The sequence below is a fragment of the Macrosteles quadrilineatus genome, unplaced genomic scaffold (assembly GCF_028750875.1).
Source record: "Macrosteles quadrilineatus isolate MER2022 unplaced genomic scaffold, UCM_ALF_1.0 Scaffold_2__2_contigs__length_208266976, whole genome shotgun sequence".
Classification (NCBI taxonomy): Eukaryota; Metazoa; Arthropoda; class Insecta; order Hemiptera; family Cicadellidae; genus Macrosteles; species Macrosteles quadrilineatus.
Genome location: NW_026542595.1, coordinates 56,625,577 through 56,651,658, shown reverse-complemented (window position 1 = coordinate 56,651,658; position 26,082 = coordinate 56,625,577). Strand labels below are relative to the sequence as shown.

Below are 26,082 nucleotides of genomic sequence, written 5' to 3'. Positions count from 1 at the left end.
TGAATTTCTTCAGTAGCCTCTCCACAAACTACAAGGCTACACAGTATATAAATTCAAATTGAAAGGCACACTGACTTTGGGGTACAAAATATCCTTATCTTTTGGCCAGGCTGTTTACACACATCATCCAATGTTCATCTAAAGTGAAAGATTGTCTTGAGAGCTTTGAGCCTAAAGAGTAATTTTTATAAATGCAAAAGAAAAGAAAAGTTAATAATTTTCATTTTGTTTGCAGGTAAAATTAAATTGAACCAGAATGAAGCTTTACGGAAATGTTATTTTGTTGGTATGGATGATGCTACAGAATGTTCAAGACATTAACTCAATAACAGGCAAGTGTAATCCATACTCAAGTACAACTTTTTACTCTACTTTTGACAGTTTGTAAGTTTTAATGGTATAAAACATTAGCTTGATAACCCTTTGTACCAGGTTTTATTCATTTACTTATTCCAAAGAATAACTTGCAACTCAGCAGCCATTGTAATAGTTCCTTCGATCAGCTTTGTATCATTATAGGCTGTTCAAGTTTTTTACTAGATATCACCTAATTAAGGAATGTAAAAACAAATCATATGTTGTGTAATTACCCGTGTCTTTTGGCTTCTCTGTAAAGACAACGGATGCGGATATAAAATTATCTATCCTAGCTGCCAGGAAAATTAAGCTTTAAAATAACAACTGCTAAATTTCTTTCATATTCACAGATGTGTTATTATCGTGACTTTTTGGATTAAAACAGGTACAATAGAAATTACAAGATGATGAAAATTAATTGTAAGAATTGTATTTAATCGATATAAAAAATAACAAACAAGTTTTATATGTACAGGAACTAAATGTATAAATATCAATCATGAATAAGCATATACATTTTATAGCACAAATTATGACAGTGAATGATCTATCTTATTGAATTTCAGAGGATGCCAGAGAAGTTGAGGTAAACAATTTTATCAACAATTATGTAAATGAAGTGAGACGAACTTTTAGAATTGGGTCAGAAAATCATGTGATTAACAAGAGAAGTTATCCTGACATTGACTTGAACAAACTATCAGGTAAAATAGAAATGATTTTAGACGTTATATTCGGTTATAAATCCTTAAGAAAATTTGGAGGGAAATTGTAAAAGGATGATTCTATTTTTTTTTATATGATTTATTAAAAATACTTAACTAACAATTAATTCTGTCTGAAGCAGTTAATTTGATTACTGATGGCCTCCGGCCATCGCCAGTACTACTAAATTAATCGTAGTACTACAACGCAAGGGACAGAATTAGAGTAGTAAACCATGTAGGTTTTGTGTTGTAAAAGTTCATGTATCAAAAATATGGCCAATCAATGTTCAATATCATTGTCAAGTTTTGTCAGTTTAAGTCATTTATCTGAGCCACTAACTTTGCCTTCCACTCCAAAATATTCTTTGAACACATAACTACATTCATGATCTGAAAGATACTTATAGAATTCACCCATGTTCATGTGACTCTCCCGAGACTTTGATTTTCCTCCTTCAAAAGATATCTCCTTGAAACCTGTAAATTTACGAAGTGCGTCCATGTTGAAATCCTTGGATATATTTTCTTCTTCTTTCTTTTTACACATAATCTTTTTCCAGTTCATGCAACGAATCTAGAAAAAAAAAACCTCTTATTAAAAATACAAAAGCCATTTTTGATGTAAACTTTTTTTACCTACAGTTCCATTTTAGTATAGTTCCAATTGAATACAGTACAATTTTAGAGCTATTACAATATTCTACTTCTAGGCCTTTTAAAACAGAGGGCCAGGCTTATAGTAAACCATGGGATTGCATCGCAGCTAAAACGGCTTATTGAACAACCACTTCTAGGCCTACTCTTTTCTTTTTTAAAAAAAAAAAGAGGTTGGCGGCCTCTTTTAACCTTGCATTGACCCGGTCCACATAGACTAAGCGCCCGTGTGTGGATCGTTTACAGCAAAGCAAGGAGTGAGCCGGTACAGTACGAAGGTGAACTGTACTGATAAATATTAGTGGCAGTGACCAGGATCCGAACCCACGACATCGCTGCCTTGGGCCCGAAGTCCGCGACGTTACCGACTGAGCCAACGACTCACATGTTATGTAGTAAAATATGACATTGGTTCAATGTAGGTTTGCTGAAATACACAAGTAAAACAAATAATTGTTCTTCTGAAAAACATTAGAAAGGGATCATCCCATGATTCGGAATGATTTTGTTTCTGGGTTAATATTGAATTTCGATTGACCAGAGCTCCCAAAGCTAAATCTATCTATCAGTGGCGTAGGTACATTAAGCACACCTACCCGCACTAGGCCTACATGTAGATAGCGCCCCCCCTCCCCAAAAATACATCACCACTTATGTTTTCTTCGTTTATCTAACCAAAAGCCGTGATCACAACAAAATCCAAAAACTCTCACGGACGTTTTTTAATCAACTCTCTCAGTAATGGAAACATCGTCATAGTTATCGGTGATCGCGGCAAAATATTGAATATCTCCTGCGTTCATGTAGACATGATCATCGTCTCCCGCGGTCACGGAAGTAATTCAATCTTTTTTTTTGCAATTGTGCCAAAATCATGAATATCTTCTTCGGTCTTATAGACATCATTTTCGACTCCCGCAGTCAAACAAACTACGTAATCTTTTTTTGCCATTGCGCAAAAAATCGTGAATATCTTCTTCAGTCTTCTAGACATCATCGTCGTCCCCGCGATCAGTTCCGGATTAACCACTAGGTCGCAAGCAAAAGGGAGCAGCAGAGGATTGAGAAAAACATTTTTTAGATTAAAAAATAATTTTTTTTTAACCACCAGTTTTCCATAATCACAGGTGACCATAATGATGTCTCCGCGGACCGAGGGAGATGTTCTAGATTTTGCCACGGCCGCGGGTGCTGATAATGATGTCCCCGTGATTGTGGCCCGCGGGAGACGTTCAAGATTCAGCCGCGGCCGCGGGTGACGGTGATGTGCCATCATGATCGCAGGGAGACGTTCAAGAATTAGCCGCTGTCACGGGTTGTCAATGATGATGTCCCTGTGATTGTGGCCCGTGGGAGACGTTCACGATTTAGCCATGGCCGCGGATGACGGTGATGTGTTCCGCGGATGATTGAAGCCCGCGGGAGTCATTCAAGAATCAGCCGCTTTCGCGAGTGTCGATGATGAAGTCCCCGTGATTGCGGCCCACGGAAGATGTTCATGATTTCATCGCGGCTCCCAGTATTGATGATGATGTTCCCGTGATTGCGGCTCACGGGAGATATTAACGATTTTGCAGCGGCTGGGGGTGTCAATGAGGATGTCCCAGTGATGGCTTACCGAGGGGGATGTTTACGATTTTGGCCTGGCCGCAGGTGACAATGATGATGTCCTCATAATCGCAGTCCACAGGAGATGTGTTATGACTTTGCTGCGATCGCAAGTGTCGATGATGATGTACCCGTGATTGCTGTTTCACGGGAGATGTTAACGATTTTGCCACAGTCGCAAGTGTCGATGATAATGTCCCTGTGAATGCAGCCCACTTGAGATGTTCACGATTTTACTGTGGTCACGGGTGACAGTGATGACGTCCTCAAGGTCACAGCTCACGGGATATGATCACGATTTCGCTGGGGTCGCGAGGTTTGAGGATGATGTCCCGTTGTTGCAGCCCGCGAGATTTGTTAATGATTTTGCCACGGTCACGGTCACAGATAACCTTGATGCCTTTGACTTGGTTTAGGAGAGATGTCCACGATTTCATCGACGATCACGGGTGTTGATGATGTTGTCTCTTTGATGCATAGGTTATTTCCTCGATTTGGTGCATTCACGATTACTTTCACGATTGCGAGGAATTTCCACCACAGGGGGAGGGCCGCTCAAGTAATTTGGGCTAGGGCCGCAAGTACCCTAAATCCGGCACTGCCCACGATCACGGAAACAACGTCTTCTATTTTTACGATTGAGGCCAAATCATGAATGTCTTCTTTGGTCTTGAAGACATCATCATCGTCTCCCGTCGTTTCGGAAATTATGTCACCTTTTTTCGTGATTGCGTTAATCGGTCACTGTCGAACCTCGGCGCCCCCTGGATGTCGGCGCCCTCCCACACTGTGGGCGTGTTATTTAGGCCACTCCTATTATTATATAAAAATTTAATGGTGTCTGTCTGCTACCATTGACTATTGGTCAAAGTATTACTCTATCACACAAAAGCTACTCAACTAACTGGGATTAAATTTTACAAAAATACGTATATGAGAGTTGTTTAGAAAGTAAGGAACGTTTGAAATGTGTTGTTTAAAGGAGTAACTGAAATTGACTACTACTTGTCTAAATAGTCCCAAAGAATGAAATTACTTTGTTGAAGAACTATGCCGCCTGCGAGCTCAGTCACCTCGTGACAAGAAATTGGGGCTCTAAGTTGTCACCAAAGCGCTGGTGCTGCAAACCAGGTCCACTCGAAGCAAGGTCTATTGTTAACTATAGTATACTATTGTTAAATATAGTAGAGGGGCTAGTTAATATTGCAACAACGGGCAACCAGACGACTTCCCCACCATGACTGCTGAACATTCATACAAACAGAAAAAAAAAAAAATTTTAGGCTACTAATTAGTGTGTAATTAGCGTGAACCAATTGGCGTCAGAAGGTAATATTCTTTTGTTTTAAACCACTCTCATAGCTACCTACTACAGTATTCTAAGTATCATTTTAGGACTATTCCTGCTGCGATACTGACTGAGAGCTTTGCCCCATAGGCTTTAAAAGTTGTGAAGCGAGGCTTTTAAGAGTAAATATTTAACGGTCTCCACGGAAACAATGAGAAGACTCACAATGTTTATAATTGATTTAACTTTTATTGTAAACTAAATAATGTCAAACACACAAATTCCACTCAGCTGATACAAACAAATTAAAGAAGACCAACCTCGCATCAACCGATAATGAAAATTTTCCGGCTTCGCTAGTAAAATATTACAGTTTGTTATTACCTAACTGACCTTTTTCTGAGGGCAGTTCGATTTAACCTCAGCTTTCTAGGAATCTCGGCATTTCTGCTCCAACGCTCGGCGGTGGGAACAATACGCTAAACTCTACAGAATGTTACTGTGTAAATAAACATACTGTCTTGTAACAAAATTGTTGCTTGTATCTTAATTTTGTCAATAAGTTCTGTACTGTATGTACTGGAAAGCATTGATTAATATTACTAAAGGTAGGCCTAGGTAGGCTATAACAATAAGAATTTTTATTGACTCTTGCCTACAAGTATATAATTTAGGCTATTCCACGACAGTCATTTGACTTTACCATGTTTTGGCTTTATTTGGGACTTTTCTATCATCATTAGGTCCTTTGAAAAAATTAGATAACGGTAAGTTTTAAGTGTAGTTTACTTTGTGGCTGTCATCTGTCATTAAAACATACCGAGGGGATTGGAAATTATTGTTAACTAAATATTTACTTTCTTCATTACCTACCTTTTTTTTTTAATGATGTACTTTTTGTCCATACAATCCTCTAAAATTTTATTATTTTATTAATCATTGTACATCATCACTAACCACACTGGTGACCAACAACGTGATAATTACGTAGCAACATTGAAGCAAATTTTTCAAGACGTCAACATCTCCAAGAAACCTCAACTATCATCAGTCAGAGCCAAACCCAGGTTAGTTTAGGCCTAAAAATGTCAGACACTGAAGATAATGTCACTGATCCTAACTTATCAACCAATTTAGATGATCTCTCCAAATTAACCGTCAAAACTTAACCCTTTGGAGAAAAAATTAGAAGGTTTGGTTACCACGCCAAGTTGACGCACAATTTATTGTTAAAAATATCATAAGAACGGACAAAATACTACCTATCACATTCTTGGAAACCTTGATACTGATGTTGCCGAATTACTTTCCGACTCTCTAGAGAAACCACTTAGTCAAACACCTTATCAAGACACTTTGTAACCGCCTGATCTCTGAATTCAAAGAATCTGAGAGTAGAAAATAGCCTACACTAAACTAGTTGATGAACTAGAAATTGGTTTGAAAAAAACCTTCTCAGTTTCTTCTATGATCAGTTGTTCCATTAGGCCTAGTCAGGATCATTTATTCAAAGCCCAATGATCAGGAACAGCAGGGGCCAATTTCAAACCAACAAAAAGCTAGGCCTACAGTTAGGCTACCAGTACTGAGTTTTCTCAGGATCGATCCAGTAACCTTTTGATTGATCAATAGGCGAGCACTATCGAATATAGCTACCAAAGCTGGAGCTGGTTGCGTAAAGTGTGTGGAATTGGAAACTCTGATGCCAAGAAGATGGCTATGATAGCCTGTCCCACTGCCGTGCCAGGCCAAAATCCTGTTACCTTCTGGATGGCCTTGTAATTCCAAGCTCTCAGGATTCAAAACCATCACACCAAAAAAATATCACAATTCCCAATGATCAGTAGGCCTATTCTCAGGTTAAACTAAACCGAGTTTACACAATTCTGAGTAAATTTAAGTCAGTGTTAAAAACCCTCCAAGTTACATTACTTAACCAAATACTTAGCCTTCCCAACTAAAATCCAAATCACAACTCTGAGCAATCAATATTTACAGATGAACAAAACCGAGTTAATTAGATGCGGTATTTAAGAGCCTGTAGGTACTAAAAGTGATGGACTAGAACTTACTCACCATATTTTTAATGGAACGAGGGCTATAAGCACCAGGTGCATTTAAGTTACTGCCAAGTGCAGTCTAACTGTTAACTATATAAAACCCACTGTGCGACTTGGAACTCTTTAAAAATTATAGCCTATAGTCAGTAGGCCTACTCGGTTCATATAGCACTAGGCTTAAGTTACAGCTTAACTTAACTGGTGTCAAAGACTAGAAATAGACAAGCCTGTGTATACTCTTACGTCACAATAGTGAATGAATGAGTAACTTAATATTAACTTCAATTAGACTATGAACTTACCCTCTGCCACCAATCACTGCAATCAGATTCCCATCCTTCAGCACAAATAATTCCAGGCCTACCAGGCAAAACAAATCCAGTGATGCTATACTCTTGAGCCAGGTCCATTATGCATCTTCTTTTAATTTTACTGTAAATATGATGGGAATATATCCAATACCTCGTGAAGTGGTCACAGACATCTGTGTTCCTCGTTACGGGGTGGCTTCCTTTAGGAACTCTGTTCTTTGAAATAAAATAAGAACCTGCATTTTCTTGCAGCCAGGCCACTGTAGGATAAATACTTATCTCACCTTTAGTAAGGGAGCATATATGTTTAGCAAGATCACTGTTTAATTCGTGTTGTTGTGTTCTTGATAACGAGTCACTGCGTACAAAAATGTCTGGTTCATCAGCTGGATAGTTAAGTGGTAAATTAACACAAACTTCAAGCTTCTTTTCATCAATAACTAGATGGATGGTAAAATCTAACCTAGGAGGGAGGCTGTTATTTTTACCTTCAACAAATTCATTGATGTCTGCAATGACACTGTGGTCATAAATTTCAAATTCTCCTGGATTTGAGAACATTGACTGTAACATCTCCACTTCTTCTAACTGTATTCTAAGCATTTCATCAATTTCACTTTTATCGACAAATTGTGATAATTGGTCTTCTAGTTCTTTGAAGTCCAGAAAACTGTCATCTTCCCAGGTAGACGACATTGTGATTAAATGCTTCAATTAGTTACTATACGGGCCTAAATTTACAAGCAAACCTCAATTTTAAATACTTGAAGTTAGCTATAAGGTTTGAAATATAGTAAGAAACCCCCTGTTTTTACAGCCAAAGGAGATAAGTTATGCTTAGTTTCCTTACAAAGACAATGTTCTTAGAACGAAATACAAACTAGCAGCTTAGCAAGTTTTAAATGTTGTTTTATACTTCAAGAAGATTAATCCTAGGCTTAAGTTCTAAATGAAACAATTTCCACACCAGTATGAGAATCGATACTCTTATGACTATATTGTTTACGTTTTATTTAGAATAGTACCATATTGCTAATAAAATAAACTTTCAGTGATGCAGTAAACGTAAACGTAAACAGTAAATCCTTACGTCGTCGTCAACAAGAACAAGAGAACAGAGAGAGAAGAGAACACCACCAGATCCATATGGCCATGCCATGTCTCAGGAAATAAGAAGACTAGGACTAAGAAAGAGACAGGGCATATCATTGAATATACAAACTTTATGGAGTATATATGTTACTAGCAAATTATACAGAGGGTCTTGCAAACAAAAATGAGCAAACTTTGAAATGAAAATCGTCTTTATTCTTGAGCGTTTTTCATATAACAACATATGTTTTTCAAAACAACTCACGTCAACATAAATAATATAAAACAAAGGCAACTTTCAAATCTTAAGTTAGGCTAATTAAAAGTTAAAATATGTTCTCTATTCCTTTTTATTTTACCATTCTTCAAGCCATTTGTTATATATTTTTTAAACGACTTTTCACTGTCCAACACCCCTGGCTCAGTCCTGGATGACAATATATTCCAGATTTTAGGGGCAAAATAAGAAAACCCACAACGGTCGGACTCACAGCGCACACGGGGCATCTCCAGCATGTCATCCTGCCGTGTGCATCGGGATCGCATCTCAGAGCGAGCTCTCAGTCTTACCTTCAGGTACTGAGGTCTCTCCTCTGACAGTACCCTCCGGATGATGCAGGAAGTGCGCAAAAGGCACAGGTCAGCCATAGGCAATAAGCCAAGATATGTGAGGTCTGATGAAACTCGATCAAATTTTCGCAGATCGCAGACGTACCTGACGCACATGTTTTGCACCCCCTGCATCCGACTCATGTCTCCCAGTGATATTAACATTACCATACACTGGAAGACAGTAATCAAACACAGACAGTACAAGTGCCTGCACAAGCCGAAATTTGGTGGGTTTGGGGAACAAGTCACGATGCCTGTACAGCATTCTCAGACGACCTATTGCTCTCTGGCATGCGTAACTCACATGATCAGAAAAGGAGAGCTCAGGATCGAAATGAAGTCCAAGAAGCTTGGGAGCTTCTTGTCACTGAACCTTTGTCACTGTGTTCAGCTATAAATTAATCAGTCTGTTTATTAAATTGATGAAATACTTTATAAAATTGTTTAAATGGACAAAACTGGAGGTTTGGCAAGAGAAAATTAACTTTTCAGTTATTATTTGTTCACACTCCAAACTAAGCTTATAAGATTTTGTTGTAATCTGCATAATTTACTAGATTTTACATATTCAGCAAATATTTTGTAAAATTAACTGTTTTCGTGGAATTTGGCATCAAATATTTTTAAAAGCTGCCATTTAAAAGAATCATATTTTATTAATATTTTGAACAAACATTGTGGTTAATAAGCAGCATATTGTTAGCAAAGCATTTTATAGAGCTTAAAAAACAAAAATTTAGTATATTGAAGCGTTTTTTTTTTCGCCGAATGGCTATGGATAAAATTAAAAAAAAATTAATTTAAAATTCTCATGTTATTCTATTGGAGAAAATTGTAAACTGTTGTAGTTTGTTTGTTTATGAGCATATTTTGATCAAATTTTGGAAAATGCATTCATTTCATGCTGAACTATTAAAATTTTACAAAAAACACCTTTTTACCCTTCCTGTTGCAGCAAACCTAAGTACTCGAAATGATATTTAAATAAGGAATAAAGTGTGATATTTTTAAGGAGACATTTTAGTGAAATAGTATGTTTTATCTATGGTGAAATCCAATCAGACAGATTAATGGAAATTCACTTAGTCTGCAGGTTTGCTGTGGCGGGGGTATTTTTTATCGAACGGGAGCCTTTCAGCTAGTGCAAATAGATCAGCTGTTACAATGTGTTCTGTGTTCACTTCACAATTTTTACTATTAGACACGATCTGACACTGACCTCTGACCACTGAGCAGTCGACCAGACCAGTGACTGGTGGCGTTGACCGGTGACCTGTCGCTGTCAGTTAATTGACAGTGTTGTCGTTTTCGTTGTTATCTAGCATGATCGGACCATGTTAAAGGGGTTTTATGGTGTAAAAATTGGTTTTTCGACTTTTTAACCCTCAAGACATAAAATTTCCCAATTTTTTATCTAAACGCCCTTAAAGAGCTTAAATACAAACAATTTAGTACAGTATATCAAAGTGTTTTTGTATGATTATTGGTTATGGAGAAAGCTAAAAAAATGTAAATATAAAATGCTCTTGTTATTCTTATTGAGAATATTGTAAAATGTTGTAGTTTGCTTGTTTATGGATATATTTTGATAAAACTTGGCAAATATATTGATTTTATACTAAGCTATAATTATTTTACTAAAAAACACACTTTATTAGTTTCCTTGTAGCAGCAAACCTAGGTACTCGTTAAACGTAATGTCGGTTATTCAGTTCAACTGAAAATCAATTCAGCTAAATGTAAATTCGCTTAGACGGCAGGTTTGCTGCGGTGGGGGTATTTCGATAAGCCGTCTCCTAAGGGCAGGATCCTCAAGAGCTGCATTTACTCATATAATCTAAAGGTTATATGATTTAACGTTTAGATTATTACAGCTCTTGAGGTTAGTGGATAGTGTTGTGGTAACTTAACATATACAAGCGTATGTAGGCCTACAGGCATACCTTTTTCTGTCCGATGATTTTTTTTGGGGTATTTGGCCACGAGAAGTCGATTGGAGTTGGTCACAAGCCTGGAAAAAAACAGCTGATACAGATAATTTTTACCGTCATCATTTTACTGGAGTCTAAACCTTCGCTAAATCATCACGATGTTGTCCCCTGGCGCTGCGGAGTGGGGGAAATGATTCTCCCTCCACCTCCCCTCTAGACGGCGTCCAAACAAGCCCGCGTTGTTTTACATGCATATCATACCTTATGCTGCAGTTTTTCAATAAGTTAAAAAATGAATATTTATAAAATTAAACTGTCATAAACTAACCTAACCAACCAAACATGCAGATTATATAAAAAAATATATAAAATAATAATCGAATGAAGGTTTACTAATCGAAAAAATAGTTCTGTCCATAAAATAAAATTATAAATGCCTTGAATTCAATTTTAGAATTGATTAATTATAAAATTAAACTGTCATAACCTAACCAAACCAACCAAACTTGCTGATAATGAAAAATCGAACAAGGTTTACTAATAGAAAAAAAATAGTTCTAAAATTATAATAGCTCAAATTGAATTTTATAATGTTTTAATTAACAAATTAAACTGTCATAACCTAACCAAACTAACCAAACTTGCTGATAATGCAAAAATCTTAGACAAAAAGTTAGTGGTACCGAGAGGATTCGAACCTGGTACCTTCAGATCCTCAGCCCGGCACGTTATCCATTAGACCACCGAGGCCGGTGTCTACAAACAAACCGTATCGTTGCGGTAATGGTGTTCCCTCAGCCAATAGAATGCTTTGCTTCCCCCACTCCGCAGTGCCAGGGGACAACATCGTGATGATTTAGCGAAGGTTTAGACTCTAGTCATCATTTTAATTTATGTGTAAACAAAAATAACTGTATCGGACTATCGGTTACTTTTGGAATAAACGTTAAAATAAAGAATAGTTGTATTCATTTTGGTTTACATACATTACTGTTAAATGTTTTGAAGGTTATAAGAATGAAACACAGAAGATCTCCAAAGCGAATATCTATAAATAATCCAAAAGGTAGATAAGCTACAATCATCCTCAGGAAAAAATATTCACCTCTTTGTCTACACCTGAGCTAGTTCCAACCAGCTCATACATCTCACTAAATGTCTGTAAACCTCAGCAAAGTCGTGCATCAAAGAATAAAAGTAGAGAAATAATTTTAAGATCTTATGGCCGTGCAAAATAAAGAACAAGAGGCAGATCATCTTGAGCAGGAGTGTTGACGAATCGCTGCTCGACGTTTGGAAGAACGTCAGCGCACTGCAATTCCTCAAGCCTCTAAAGTCGCCGTGTCAGCGGATTTTGAATATTCACGATTGGAACCGTTTGATGTGTCATGAATACACACAACATGTGTCCGAACTGATCCGCGGTCTGAGGGTACCAGCATTGTTCTTTAACATCCAAACTGCTCAAGAAATCTGGCAGGTAGAAAATGGGGTCGCTTGAAACATCCAGTTTGATCTGCGAGGCGTGGGGGATGGCCTCTACTCCCTGTAGCCTACAGGTAGCTTTAAACACAAAATTCCGTATAGTTTCATTATTACTGACCATTAAATTCAAAATAACTATGAGCTCTCAGCAGTTTACCGTACCGGTATGACAGTGCTTGGTTACCTAACAAAAAATGTTATTACTCAAGTCACAAACGGTGCTGCAAATAATCTAAACGCTATGATCTATGAAACATGTGTAATTAGACACACATTACACAGTTGATACTTTTTTTAGCGATTAAATGTTTTTGATAAAAAAAAATAAAATAATTTTTGTAAATGATAAAATGTGTCTGATCAAGGCCCCACTAGAAAAAAACAGGCCATGCTGCAGCACGGGCAGCGCAACACTACGTCACAGTGGTGGATAGTTGTACTCAAATCTTACCATTTACAATCTGACAATCTGACACACAGCCAGTTTATTTACCTTTGGAATATTGCAAAATATCAGTGATAATTTATCAATGAATCTATTCACTTATTCACTAATGTGGACGTCATGGATCCTGCAGCATGACCTGTTTTTCTAGTGGGACCTTGGTCTGATCATGATATTATTTTAACTGTTGAACCCATATTACAAAATTAAAACAAATAACACGGCCGTGAAGATAGCTGTCACCAGCTGTCGCCTAGCAGTTGCGGCGGCTCCCCCACTCCTTCACCCTGGCCCCAAGATAGATAGTCTGTTATTTATGAGAATAGACCACGAACCTCACCTTGCTACTGATTGATTGCACCTACTGTTATTACACATTGTACAAGTATACAGGATTGTTCTTATAAAAAAATATGTAAATTTAAAAAGTGAAGGATCTTTAGGAAAAAATGCTGTTAAAAGAACACAAATACAGTGGTTTATTATTTCATTACACTATGACCAACATTCATAATTTTCTTACCTTGGCCCTGTTTGATTGAACAAAATTGGATTACTGATTGTACTAGTGTAAATGACTGCTTTTAATAATAAAACATAATAATTGGAATAAAAGTATAAGATGTTGGCGAAAATGGTGTCGAAAAGTACCAAATGGTCAAATAATATTTCACATTCAAGATTTCTTTCTTACCATGACTCCGATTGATTGCACCAAATGTTATTACTGATTGTACTTGTACAGATGATTGCTTTTAATAATAAAATATAATTATTGGAATAAAAGTGTAGGATGTTTGCGTAAAATGGTACCAAAACCACAAAAATGGTCAAATAATGTGCCACATTTACAAATTATTTTTACCATGACCTTGATTGATTGCACCAAATTTTATTACTGATTGTACAAGTATAGATGATTGCTTTTAATAATAAAATATAATAATTGGAATAAAAGTGTAGGATGTTGGCGTAAAATGGCACCAAAACCACGAAAATGGTCAAATAATGTGACACATTCACAAATTATTTTTGCCAATTCCCCGAATGATTGCACCAAATTTTATTACTGATTGTACAAGTATATATGGTTGCTTTTAATAATAAAATATAATAATTGGAATAAAAGTGTAGGATGTTGGCGTAAAATGGCACCAAAACCACGAAAATGGTCAAATAATGTGACACATTCACAAATTATTTTTACCATTACCCCGAATGATTGCACCAAATTTTATTACTGATTGTACAAGTATATATGGTTGCTTTTAATAATAAAATATAATAATTGGAATAAAAGTGTAGGATGTTGGCGTAAAATGGCACCAAAGTCACGAAAATGGTCAAATAATGTTATACATTTAAGATTTTTTCTTACCATGACCCAGATTGATTGCACCAAATTTTATTACTGATTATACTAGTATATATATGGTTGCTTTTAATAATAAAATAAAATAATTGGAATAAAATTGTAGGATGTTGGCGTAAAATGGCACCAAAACCACGTAAATGGTTAAATAATGTTATACATTTAAGATTTTTTCTTACCATGACCCCGAATGATTGCACCAAATTTTATTACTGATTATACTAGTATATATGGTTGCTTTTAATAAAAAAATATTATAATTGAAATAAAAGTGTAGGATGTTGGCGTAAAATGGCACCAAAGTCACGAAAATGGTCAAATAATGTTATACATTTAAGACTTTTTCTTACCATGACCCAGATTGATTGCACCAAATGTTATTACTGATTATACTAGTATATATGGTTGCTTTTAATAATAAAATATTATAATTGAAATAAAAGTGTAGGATGTTGGCGTAAAATGGCACCAAAGTCACGAAAATGGTCAAATAATGTTATACATTTAAGATTTTTTCTTACCATGACCCAGATTGATTGCACCAAATTTTATTACTGATTGTACAAGTATATATAGTTGCTTTTAATAATAAAATATAATTATTGAAATAAAAGTGTAGGATGTTGGCGTAAAATGGCAACAAAGTCACGAAAATAGTTAAATTAAATGTTATACATTTAAGATTTTTTCTAACCATGACCCCGAATCATTGCACCAAATTTTATTACTGATTGTACAAGTATATATGGTTGCTTTTAATAATAAAATATAATAATTGAAATAAAAGTGTAGGATGTTGGCGTAAAATGGCACCAAAACCACGAAAATGGTCAAATAATGTGACAAATTCACAAATTATTTTTACCATTACCCCGAATGATTGCACCAAATTTTATTATTGATTGTACTAGTATAGATGATTGCTTTTAATAATAAAATATAATAATTGAAATAAAAGTGTAGGATGTTTGCGTAAAATGGCAACAAAGTCACGAAAATAGTTAAATTAAATGTTATACATTTAAGATTTTTTCTAACCATGACCCCGAATGATTGCACCAAATTTTATTACTGATTGTACAAGTATATATGGTTGCTTTTAATAATAAAATATAATAATTGAAATAAAAGTGTAGGATGTTGGCGTAAAATGGCACCAAAACCACGAAAATGGTCAAATAATGTGACACATTCACAAATTATTTTTACCATTACCCCGAATGATTGCACCAAATTTTATTATTGATTGTACTAGTATAGATGATTGCTTTTAATAATAAAATATAATTATTGAAATAAAAGTGTAGGATGTTTGCGTAAAATGGCAACAAAGTCACGAAAATAGTTAAATTAAATGTTATACATTTAAGATTTTTTCTAACCATGACCCCGAATGATTGCACCTAATTTTATTACTGATTGTACAAGTATATATGGTTTCTTTTAATAATAAAATATAATAATTGAAATAAAAGTGTAGGATGTTGGCGTAAAATGGCACCAAAACCACGATAATGGTCAAATAATGTGACACATTCACAAATTATTTTAACCATGACCCCGAATGATTGCACCAAATGTTATTACTGATTGTCCTATTATAGATGTTTCATTTTAATAATAAAATATAATAATTGGAATAAAAGTGTAGGATGTTGGCGTAAAATGGCACCAAAGTCATGAAAATGGTTAAATAATGTTATACATTTATAATTTTTTCTTACCATGACCCCGAATGATTGCACTAAATTTTCTTACTGCATACACTAGTATATATGCTTGCTTTTAATAATAAAATATAATAATTGAAATAAAAGTGTAGGATGTTTACGTAAAATGGATCCAAAATCACGAAAACGGTCATATAATGCGATACATTTACAAATTATTTTTACCATGACCCCGAATGATTGCACAAAATTTTATTACTGATTGTACTATTATAGATGTTTGATTTTAATAATAAAATATAATAATTGGATGAAAAGTGTAGGATGTTGGCGTAAAATGGCACCAAAGTCACGAAAATGGTCAAATAATGCGACACATTTACAAATTATTTTTACCATGACCTTGATTGATTGCACCAAATTTTATTACTGATTATACTTGTATAAATGATTGCTTTTAATTTAAAAAAATATATAAATATATGCTGGGGGGTGGGGACCGCGTCATGTTGCATAATTTTTTTAAATGCAACAGAACCCTGCATCACAGCCCAAAAGCATTTTTCAAATTACACATTTATCAATTCAGTTTCTTTAAACAAAACTATAGAGATTGGTTGAAATTCATTAATTAATTCAAATAATTTTTTGAGATTGTAATTTTGTTTAATGCTTTTGAGCTGCCCTCTGCATTATGTGCTTCAGCGGGATATTTACCAATATTAATATTTTCTTTTCTCTTATTTCATTATTACATCCAGTGTTGATATTGCAGCATCTGAAACATAACTAAAGTATTTTTGATTAGAACATACCATTTGTAAAAATCAAATTAAATAAGGTTTTTATATAAGTATTTAAAGTTAAATTATTGTTTTCTTAAGACAGTGTGTCAGAATGAATTATTGTAGTCCGTGATCCTTCGGACCATGACCAACAGGCGGCTGGTAGCCCTGCTGAACTCAGGGCCGTCGATGCTCTGTCCCTGCATGGTGCATAGCCCCAAGAGCACGGAGTCCAACAGACCATGTAAATTTTGCCATGCAAATTAATTAGTTTTCGCCAAGCACAGGATCTTATGGAACTAAACCATACCAATAACATGAATTGCTGGTTTTATTATCAGCCAGCCAAACCTATACCATTAGTAATGAAGTAAATAATTATTATGAAAACAAATAATTTACCATTGGCACTTAAAGTAATTGTGGTTAGCATGCGTTCTTGCGTCCACCGTTAGGATCACTGTGTAGTTAATGTGTATATGTATAGTTGGGGCTATGCACCATGCAGGGACAGAGCATCGACGGCCCTGTGTTCAGCAGGGCTACCAGCCGCCTGTTGGTCATGGTCTGAAGTATCACGGAAAACAATAATAATTCATTCTGACAGATTGTATTAAGAAAACAATAATTTAACTGTGTATACTTATAAAAACACCTTATTTCATTAGATTTTTACAAATAGTATATTATAATCAAAGATACTTTAGTTATGTTTCAGATGCTGCAACATCACCACTCGATGATGAAATAATGATATAACAGCAAAGAAAATGTAAATATCCCGCAGAAGCACATAATGCAGAGGGCAGCTCAAAAGCATTAAACAAAATTACAATCTCAAAAAATTATTTGAATTAATTAATGAATTTCAACCAATCTCTATAATTTTGTTTAAAGAAACTGAATTGATAAATGTGTAATTTGAAAAATGCTTTTGGGCTGTAATGCAGGGTTCTGTTGCATTAAAAAAAATATGCAACATGACGCGGTCCCCACCCCGCAGCATATATTTATATACTTTTTTTTAATTAAAAGCAATCATTTATACAAGTATAATCAGTAATAAAATTTGGTGCAATCAATCAAGGTCATGGTAAAAATAATTTGTAAATGTGTCGCATTATTTGACCATTTTCGTAGTTTTGGTGCCATTTTACGCCAACATCCTACACTTTCATTTCAATTATTATATTTTATTATTAAAAGCAACAATATTTACTAGTATAATCAGAAATAAAATTTGGTGCAATCAATCTGGGTCATGGTAAGAAAAAATCTTAAATGTATAACATTATTTAACCATTTTCATGACTTTGGTGCCATTTTACGCCAACATCCTACACTTTTGTTTCGAAAATGGTCAAATAATGTGACACATTCACAAATTATTTTTACCATTACCCCGAATGATTGCACCAAATTTTATTATTGATTGTACTAGTATAGATGATTGCTTTTAATAATAAAATATAATAATTGAAACAAAAAACTGTAGGTATATATAGTCAATGGTACAGGATAGGTATGGAGAGAATTGGCATAAATATTGTCACATAAAATAGGATGATGTTTCTGTGGGGTGATGGGATATTATATAACATTGAACAAAATTGGATAAAATAACACATTAACAAGGAGAACATATTAAATAACTGATAACACATTATCAGGGGCATTAACAGACATTATGAGAGAAATATACAAAGTAATAGAGAAATTAATGTTAATGATGAATGAATGACATGTAATATTACAGTTAATATGCTTGCTTTGCTCAATGTTGCAAGCAGACAATGCACTATATAATACACGTAGTAGTGGATTGTTTCGTCAACCATTACTACACGTATTGTCTTATAATCAATGCAATTACTTTGGTTAGATCCTGCAGCCTGTAAAACTCTTTTTTCCCACTCATCCACTCCACATCTGCAATAGTGCAAGTTCTTCGTCTGCTCAGTAATAACATTTGGTGCAATCATTCGGGGTCATGGTTAAAATAATTTGTGAATGTGTCACATTATTTGACCATTTTCGTGGTTTTGGTGCCATTTTACGCAAACATCCTACACTTTTATTTCAATTATTATATTTTATTATTAAAAGCAATCATCTATACTAGTACAATCAATAATAAAATTTGGTGCAATCATTCGGGGTAATGGTAAAAATAATTTGTGAATGTGTCACATTATTTGACCATTTTCGTGGTTTCGGTGCCATTTTACGCCAACATCCTACACTTTTATTTCAATTATTATATTTTATTATTAAAAGCAACCATATATACTTGTACAATCAGTAATAAAATTTGGTGCAATCATTCGGGGTCATGGTTAGAAAAAATCTTAAATGTATAACATTTAATTTAACTATTTTCGTGACTTTGTTGCCATTTTACGCCAACATCCTACACTTTTATTTCAATTATTATATTTTATTATTAAAAGCAATCATCTATACTTGTACAATCAATAATAAAATTTGGTGCAATCATTCGGGGTAATGGTAAAAATAATTTGTGAATTTGTCACATTATTTGACCATTTTCGTGGTTTTGGTGCCATTTTACGCCAACATCCTACACTTTTATTTCAATTATTATATTTTATTATTAAAAGCAACCATATATACTTGTACAATCAGTAATAAAATTTGGTGCAATGATTCGGGGTCATGGTTAGAAAAAATCTTAAATGTATAACATTTAATTTAACTATTTTCGTGACTTTGTTGCCATTTTACGCCAACATCCTACACTTTTATTTCAATTATTATATTTTATTATTAAAAGCAATCATCTATACTAGTACAATCAATAATAAAATTTGGTGCAATCATTCGGGGTAATGGTAAAAATAATTTGTGAATGTGTCACATTATTTGACCATTTTCGTGGTTTTGGTGCCATTTTACGCCAACATCCTACACTTTTATTTCAATTATTATATTTTATTATTAAAAGCAACCATATATACTTGTACAATCAGTAATAAAATTTGGTGCAATCATTCGGGGTCATGGTTAGAAAAAATCTTAAATGTATAACATTATTTAACCATTTTCGTGACTTTGTTGCCATTTTACGCAAACATCCTACACTTTTATTTCAATTATTATATTTTATTATTAAAAGCAATCATCTATACTAGTACAATCAATAATAAAATTTGGTGCAATCATTCGGGGTAATGGAAAAAATAATTTGTGAATGTGTCACATTATTTGACCATTTTCGTGGTTTCGGTGCCATTTTACGCCAACATCCTACACTTTTATTTCAATTATTATATTTTATTATTAAAAGAAACCATATATACTTGTACAATCAGTAATAAAATTTGGTGCAATCATTCGGGGTCATGGTTAGAAAAAATCTTAAATGTATAACATTTAATTTAACTATTTTCGTGACTTTGTTGCCATTTTACGCCAACATCCTACACTTTTATTTCAATTATTATATTTTATTATTAAAAGCAATCATCTATACTAGTACAATCAATAATAAAATTTGGTGCAATCATTCGGGGTAATGGTAAAAATAATTTGTGAATTTTGTCACATTATTTGACCATTTTCGTGGTTTTGGTGCCATTTTACGCCAACATCCTACACTTTTATTTCAATTATTATATTTTATTATTAAAAGCAACCATATATACTTGTACAATCAGTAATAAAATTTGGTGCAATGATTCGGGGTCATGGTTAGAAAAAATCTTAAATGTATAACATTTAATTTAACTATTTTCGTGACTTTGTTGCCATTTTACGCAAACATCCTACACTTTTATTTCAATAATTATATTTTATTATTAAAAGCAATCATCTATACTAGTACAATCAATAATAAAATTTGGTGCAATCATTCGGGGTAATGGTAAAAATAATTTGTGAATGTGTCACATTATTTGACCATTTTCGTGGTTTTGGTGCCATTTTACGCCAACATCCTACACTTTTATTTCAATTATTATATTTTATTATTAAAAGCAACCATATATACTTGTACAATCAGTAATAAAATTAGGTGCAATCATTCCGGGTCATGGTTAGAAAAAATCTTAAATGAATAACATTATTTAACCATTTTCGTGACTTTGTTGCCATTTTACGCCAACATCATACACTTTTATTTCAATTATAATATTTTATTATTAAAAGCAATCATATATACTTGTACAATCAGTAATAAAATTTTGTGCAATTATTCGGGGTCATGGTTAGAAAAAATCTTAAATGTATAACATTATTTAACCATTTTCGTGGCTTTGTTGCCATTTTACGCCAACATCCTACACTTTTATTTCAATTATAATATTTTATTATTAAAAGCAATCATATATATTTGTACAATCAGTAATAAAATTTGGTGCAATCATTCGGGGTCATTGTAAGAAAAAATCTAAAATGTATAACATTTAATTTAAATATTTTCGTGACTTTGTTGCCATTTTACGCCAACATCCTACACTTTTATTTCAATTATTATATTTTATTATTAAAAGCAATCATCTATACTAGTACAATCAATAATAAAATTTGGTGCAATCATTCGGGGTAATGGTAAAAATAATTTGTGAATGTGTCACATTATTTGACCATTTTCGTGGTTTCGGTGCCATTTTACGCCAACATCCTACACTTTTATTTTAATTATTATATTTTATTATTAAATGAAACCATATATACTTGTACAATCAGTAATAAAATTTGGTGCAATCATTCGGGGTCATGGTTAGAAAAAATCTTAAATGTATAACATTTAATTTAACTATTTTCGTGACTTTGTTGCCATTTTACGCCAACATCCTACACTTTTATTTCAATTATTATATTTTATTATTAAAAGCAATCATCTATACTTGTACAATCAATAATAAAATTTGGTGCAATCATTCGGGGTAATGGTAAAAATAATTTGTGAATTTGTCACATTATTTGACCATTTTCGTGGTTTTGGTGCCATTTTACGCCAACATCCTACACTTTTATTTCAATTATTATATTTTATTATTAAAAGCAACCATATATACTTGTACAATCAGTAATAAAATTTGGTGCAATGATTCGGGGTCATGGTTAGAAAAAATCTTAAATGTATAACATTTAATTTAACTATTTTCGTGACTTTGTTGCCATTTTACGCCAACATCCTACACTTTTATTTCAATTATTATATTTTATTATTAAAAGCAATCATCTATACTAGTACAATCAATAATAAAATTTGGTGCAATCATTCGGGGTAATGGTAAAAATAATTTGTGAATGTGTCACATTATTTGACTATTTTCGTGGTTTTGGTGCCATTTTACGCCAACATCCTACACTTTTATTTCAATTATTATATTTTATTATTAAAAGCAACCATATATACTTGTACAATCAGTAATAAAATTTGGTGCAATCATTCGGGGTCATGGTTAGAAAAAATCTTAAATGTATAACATTATTTAACCATTTTCGTGACTTTGTTGCCATTTTACGCCAACATCCTACACTTTTATTTCAATTATTATATTTTATTATTAAAAGCAACCATATATACTTGTACAATCAGTAATAAAATATGGTGCAATCAATCAAGGTCATGGTACAAAGAATTTGTGAATTTGTCACATTATTTGACCGTTTTCGTGGTTTTCGACGCCATTTTCGCCAACATCCTGCACTTTAATTTCAATTATCATATTTTTTTATTAAAATTAATCATCTATACTAGTATAATCAGTAATAAAATTTGGTGCAATCAATCGGGGTCATGATAAGAAAAATAGTAATCTTGTCAAATTATTTTACCATTTTTCTGGTTTCAGCGCCCTTTTCGCTAAGGTCCTACTCTTTTTTTCAATTTTCATACCTTATTAAGAGCAATCATGTTTCTTTATATAATCAATAATAAAATTTGGTTCAGTTTAAATAGGTCCAAGGTAAATACATATTTCTTATTGATCACATTATTGCGTAGTTTTTACCACCAGTCAAGATTACTTATATTTATGTTTTTATATTATTTTATTAATGCATTTTAATAATTACAAAGTAATTCTTATAATTAAATAGGTTATAACCCTTAAAGCTTAGAGTTTTAGAAAATATAAAGTACGGGAATCGGAGGTCTACTTTTGTGCAAAGCACTGACTACTTCGTAGGGGTAAACTCAAATGTCTGGTGGAGGGGGAAACTTTGGAGGGATGACAGCTGGTGATAGCTATTTTCACGGCCGTACAAATAACCACAACCGATCAAGGCTCGGTCCCCCGGTACTGACATTTTTTAAATATTGAAGTATTGAAGATACATCAGCTGTTAAGTTTTGTTTTAGTTTGTTTGTTTACCATGTCTTTGTCTTAAGTTAACCTTTTGTTTGATTCTTCCATAGATTTCTATATTACATGAAGAGAAGTGACAGTACAGTTTTCTTATAATGTGAGATAGTGTTCAAACCTTTGAATTCTGCTTCAATTTTACTTTAGCTGAGTAACTTATTAATTAATTTTATAAACACAGCAATTGATGTTGCAACAAATATGTTATTGTTGTGTTTATAATTAAGTGACAACAAAAACCATATTTTGATGGAGCATTGTTCCAAGTGCGGGAAAAAATACACCTGTAGAGTATTTTTCCTAATTCCTTGTAACATGGACATTGATCAAATTTAATTTACATCAAGAACAAGCGCTTAATCATCCATCCAGCAGTTTAATTACATTGGACAAGGCGGTGAAGAAACACCATATCATAGTGATGGGAACTATCCGATAGAAACAAACGATTCATCTGGTTGTTGCGCGCCAACCGATTCATCCGATGGTTACTTTAATATTCATCCGGATGAACTATCCATTTTATCACTTCCGGACACTTGCGAATCAGCCGAATCAACTAGGTATCTCATCTGTCTGTAAACCGTGTTTCAAGTTTTCATTCAATTGTAAAACTATCCGTGTCACATTTTCATTTTGTTTAACTACGAATTATGTAGTTATTTGACAACTGAAACTGTTCTTTATTAAATGGCGAAATGAACTTTTTTTGGTAGGCCTACCTATATGAGTCAACTTTTTTACCTTATTTATCCACAAAGGAGTATTAAATGGATTATTTATTCATCCGTTCTCTGGTGTTCATGCTCAGCACAACAGTAGCTTAAATGCACTCGCGCAGATATGATTAATTACACAGTTTAAATTATGAAGACTTTATTAATTTGTACAAACAGCATTGATACATTTTTTACGTAAAATTATTACGTGAGTACCAATTAATATCCAATACCGAGTGGTCATAATTTAAGACACATGAAAAGATTAAATAATTGACTCATCCTTAAATAGTGAATAACAAACTTTAAGAAAACATGAATTATTTATTTTAACATTTCAACGAATGAAAAAAAAAATATATCTATATATATAAAATCCAATGTATGTTTGTTTGTATGTATGTTTGTTTGTTTGTTTGTTTGTCCTTTAAGGACTCCGAAACCTTTTGACAGATTGTAATGAAACTTTCAGGCATTGTTAAGCATTATTCAAGGACGGTTTGTGTGAAGTTTGGTGCAAATCCGTCAAAAGGGCTCCGCCCCAGTGGCTCTGGAGTTTCCCATGTTAACCTTATGAGTACTCATATTTAAATGAAATTAAAGAATCTTATCAGCTGGTTCAACTAAACAATTTGATTCTGTGATGTTCAATAGCATTAAAAAGTTAGGCTAATAGGTTTACCAACAGGGTATAGCACTATTATTTTTTTTTTTAATTTATGACAACAGTTAATTTGCAACCAAAAGGTGAGTGAGCGTAGTGAACGTACTTCAACTTGGAGGAGAGTTAGCGTAGCGAACGAGCTAACCTGAAGGCAAGTGAGCGCAGCGAACAAGCTCCAACCTAAAGGTGAGTGAGCGTAGCGAACGAACTTCAACCAGGACGTGATTGAGCCATGCAAACTCGAGCTCATCTTGAAAATGAACGAGCATTTGACATAAAACCACATTAGGACAGGACGACGTCTGTCGGGCCAGCTAGTTTATTATAAAAATGAAATAATGTAGAAGAGTAATTTTCTAACAGTACAAGTTAGTTCTTTAATCATGCAAAACATATATTTATCTATTTATTCACGCACAGGTAAATTCTCCGAAACATGCCGCTGGATAGGAACGCCAAATGCCACAATACCTACCAAAACTATCTATCTGATCAGGTGCGCAAACTGATGGTTTATCCATTCATTCTTTAGTCGGATAGTTTTATCTGTCTCCGGAAGCAGCACGGACGCTCCCCACCCCACTACACTATAAACCATCAGATGAATCATCCATCTGAAGACTATCGGACTATCGTTTGTCCCATCACTAGTTCTCTCTTCGTAACGTTGTAAACACTCACCTCGTCGTGCATACAGTCAGAAACCGTGTAATGTGAAAGAAACATAGAATTGGTATAAAATCCTAATATTTTAACCGGTTGGCAAAAGCCGTATAGGTAGTGTGAAAGGAGGGTTAACCAAAAATACAATATGGTAATCTTTATTCATAAAATTTAAGTAGTTACTCTTTGGTTCATGAAATAGTGTAAGATAGGCTACTTGAATGTTTTTTGCTACTTAATTTAAAAAAAGAAACATTGTCAATCTATGCTAAACTGTATGATCCATTTAATAATTGAGCGGAGCGAGCGAAGCTCTTATACATCGACTCTTATGCATTTCGTAATACGCAAACTCCTCCAAGACGGCTGAATCAATCGTTTTCAAATTTTGCATAGTGATAAAGACCATATCGGTGAGTGCCAACATCTATATGGCGTTACAAAAGTCTCTCAGGAATCCGCCCCACTGCGTCTCAAAGTTTCAATGTAATCCTTATGGAAGCAGTATTTGACACATAAACAAAAACATATGATCAGCTATTGACTTTTGAATGCAGTAGATAAAGAAATAGCTGATAGCATTAATCCACAGATATTAGAACAGAAACGGTATGGATAATAAATTATAATCAAATGACGACACTAGCTTCAGGTTTGTGACGTAGGAAGTGGTGAAGGAAGTAGTAAATGCCTGGAGTGTGGAAACTGTTTATGACGATTAAATTGAGGTATCTGCATTCCTAAAATTCTGTGGGAAGGGAGGAAAACGGGTCCGTGACGTAGGAAGTGGTGAAGGAAGTAGTAAATGCGAGCTGTTCAGGGTATGGGACATGTTCATGACCATTAGATTAAGGTATTTGCAATCCTAAAATGCTATGGGAAGGGAGGAAAACAGGTCCGTGACGTAGGAAGTGGTGAAGGAAGTAGTAAAGGCGAGTTGTCCGGAGTGTGGGATCTGTTTATATGACCAATTGATTAAGGTATTTTCAATCCAATAATGCTAAGGGAAGGGAGGAAAACAGGTCCGTGACGTAGGAGGTGATGGGGGAAATAGTAAAGGCGGGTTTTTCGGAGTTAGGGAACTGTTTATGATGATTAGTTTAAGGTATCTGCAATCCTAAAATGCTATGGAAAGGGAGGGAAACAGGTCCGTGACGTAGGAAGTGGCTTAGGAAGTAAAGTATGAGCAGTGTGAGAACCGTCTGTGGTAGTTAGATTAATGTACCTTCAATCCTAAAATGCTATGAGAAGGGAAGGAAACAGGCCCCACGACGTGGGAAGTGGTGAAGGAAGTAGTAAAGGCTGGCAGTGCAGAGTGGGGGAA

At 34.1% G+C, this 26,082-nt stretch overlaps 2 protein-coding genes across 2 annotated transcripts in view; one reads left to right on the top strand and one right to left on the bottom strand.

The window, feature by feature from the left end:
* Positions 1 to 771: 771 nt before the first annotated feature.
* LOC128986336 (RWD domain-containing protein 2A-like) lies at positions 772 to 8,090 on the bottom strand. The gene is made up of 2 exons (XM_054406660.1): positions 6,977 to 8,090; positions 772 to 1,638 (listed from the first exon to the last, which is right to left on the bottom strand). Exons 1-2 carry the CDS (start codon positions 7,679 to 7,681, stop codon positions 1,384 to 1,386), a joined length of 960 nt encoding a protein of 319 aa, XP_054262635.1. The 5' UTR covers positions 7,682 to 8,090; the 3' UTR covers positions 772 to 1,383.
* A 14,693-nt stretch (positions 8,091 to 22,783) lies between these two features.
* LOC128984235 (uncharacterized) overlaps positions 22,784 to 26,082 on the top strand; it is a 29,603-nt gene continuing 26,304 nt past the window's right edge. Inside the window, exon 1 of the mRNA XM_054403535.1 lies at positions 22,784 to 23,275. Within this exon, the coding sequence (XP_054259510.1) occupies positions 23,197 to 23,275 (79 nt within the window). The 5' untranslated portion in view covers positions 22,784 to 23,196. The remainder of the gene's footprint in view (positions 23,276 to 26,082) is intronic.

Bases quoted from the DNA above. Each gene is read 5' to 3' on its own strand.
- LOC128986336 (XM_054406660.1), bottom strand. From the start codon at position 7,681: ATGTCGTCTACCTGGGAAGATGACAGTTTTCTGGACTTCAAAGAACTA. The intron at 1,639-6,976 runs GTAAGTTCATAG...TTTTTTTTCTAG, and splicing joins GCAGTGATTGGTGGCAGAGG to ATTCGTTGCATGAACTGGAA.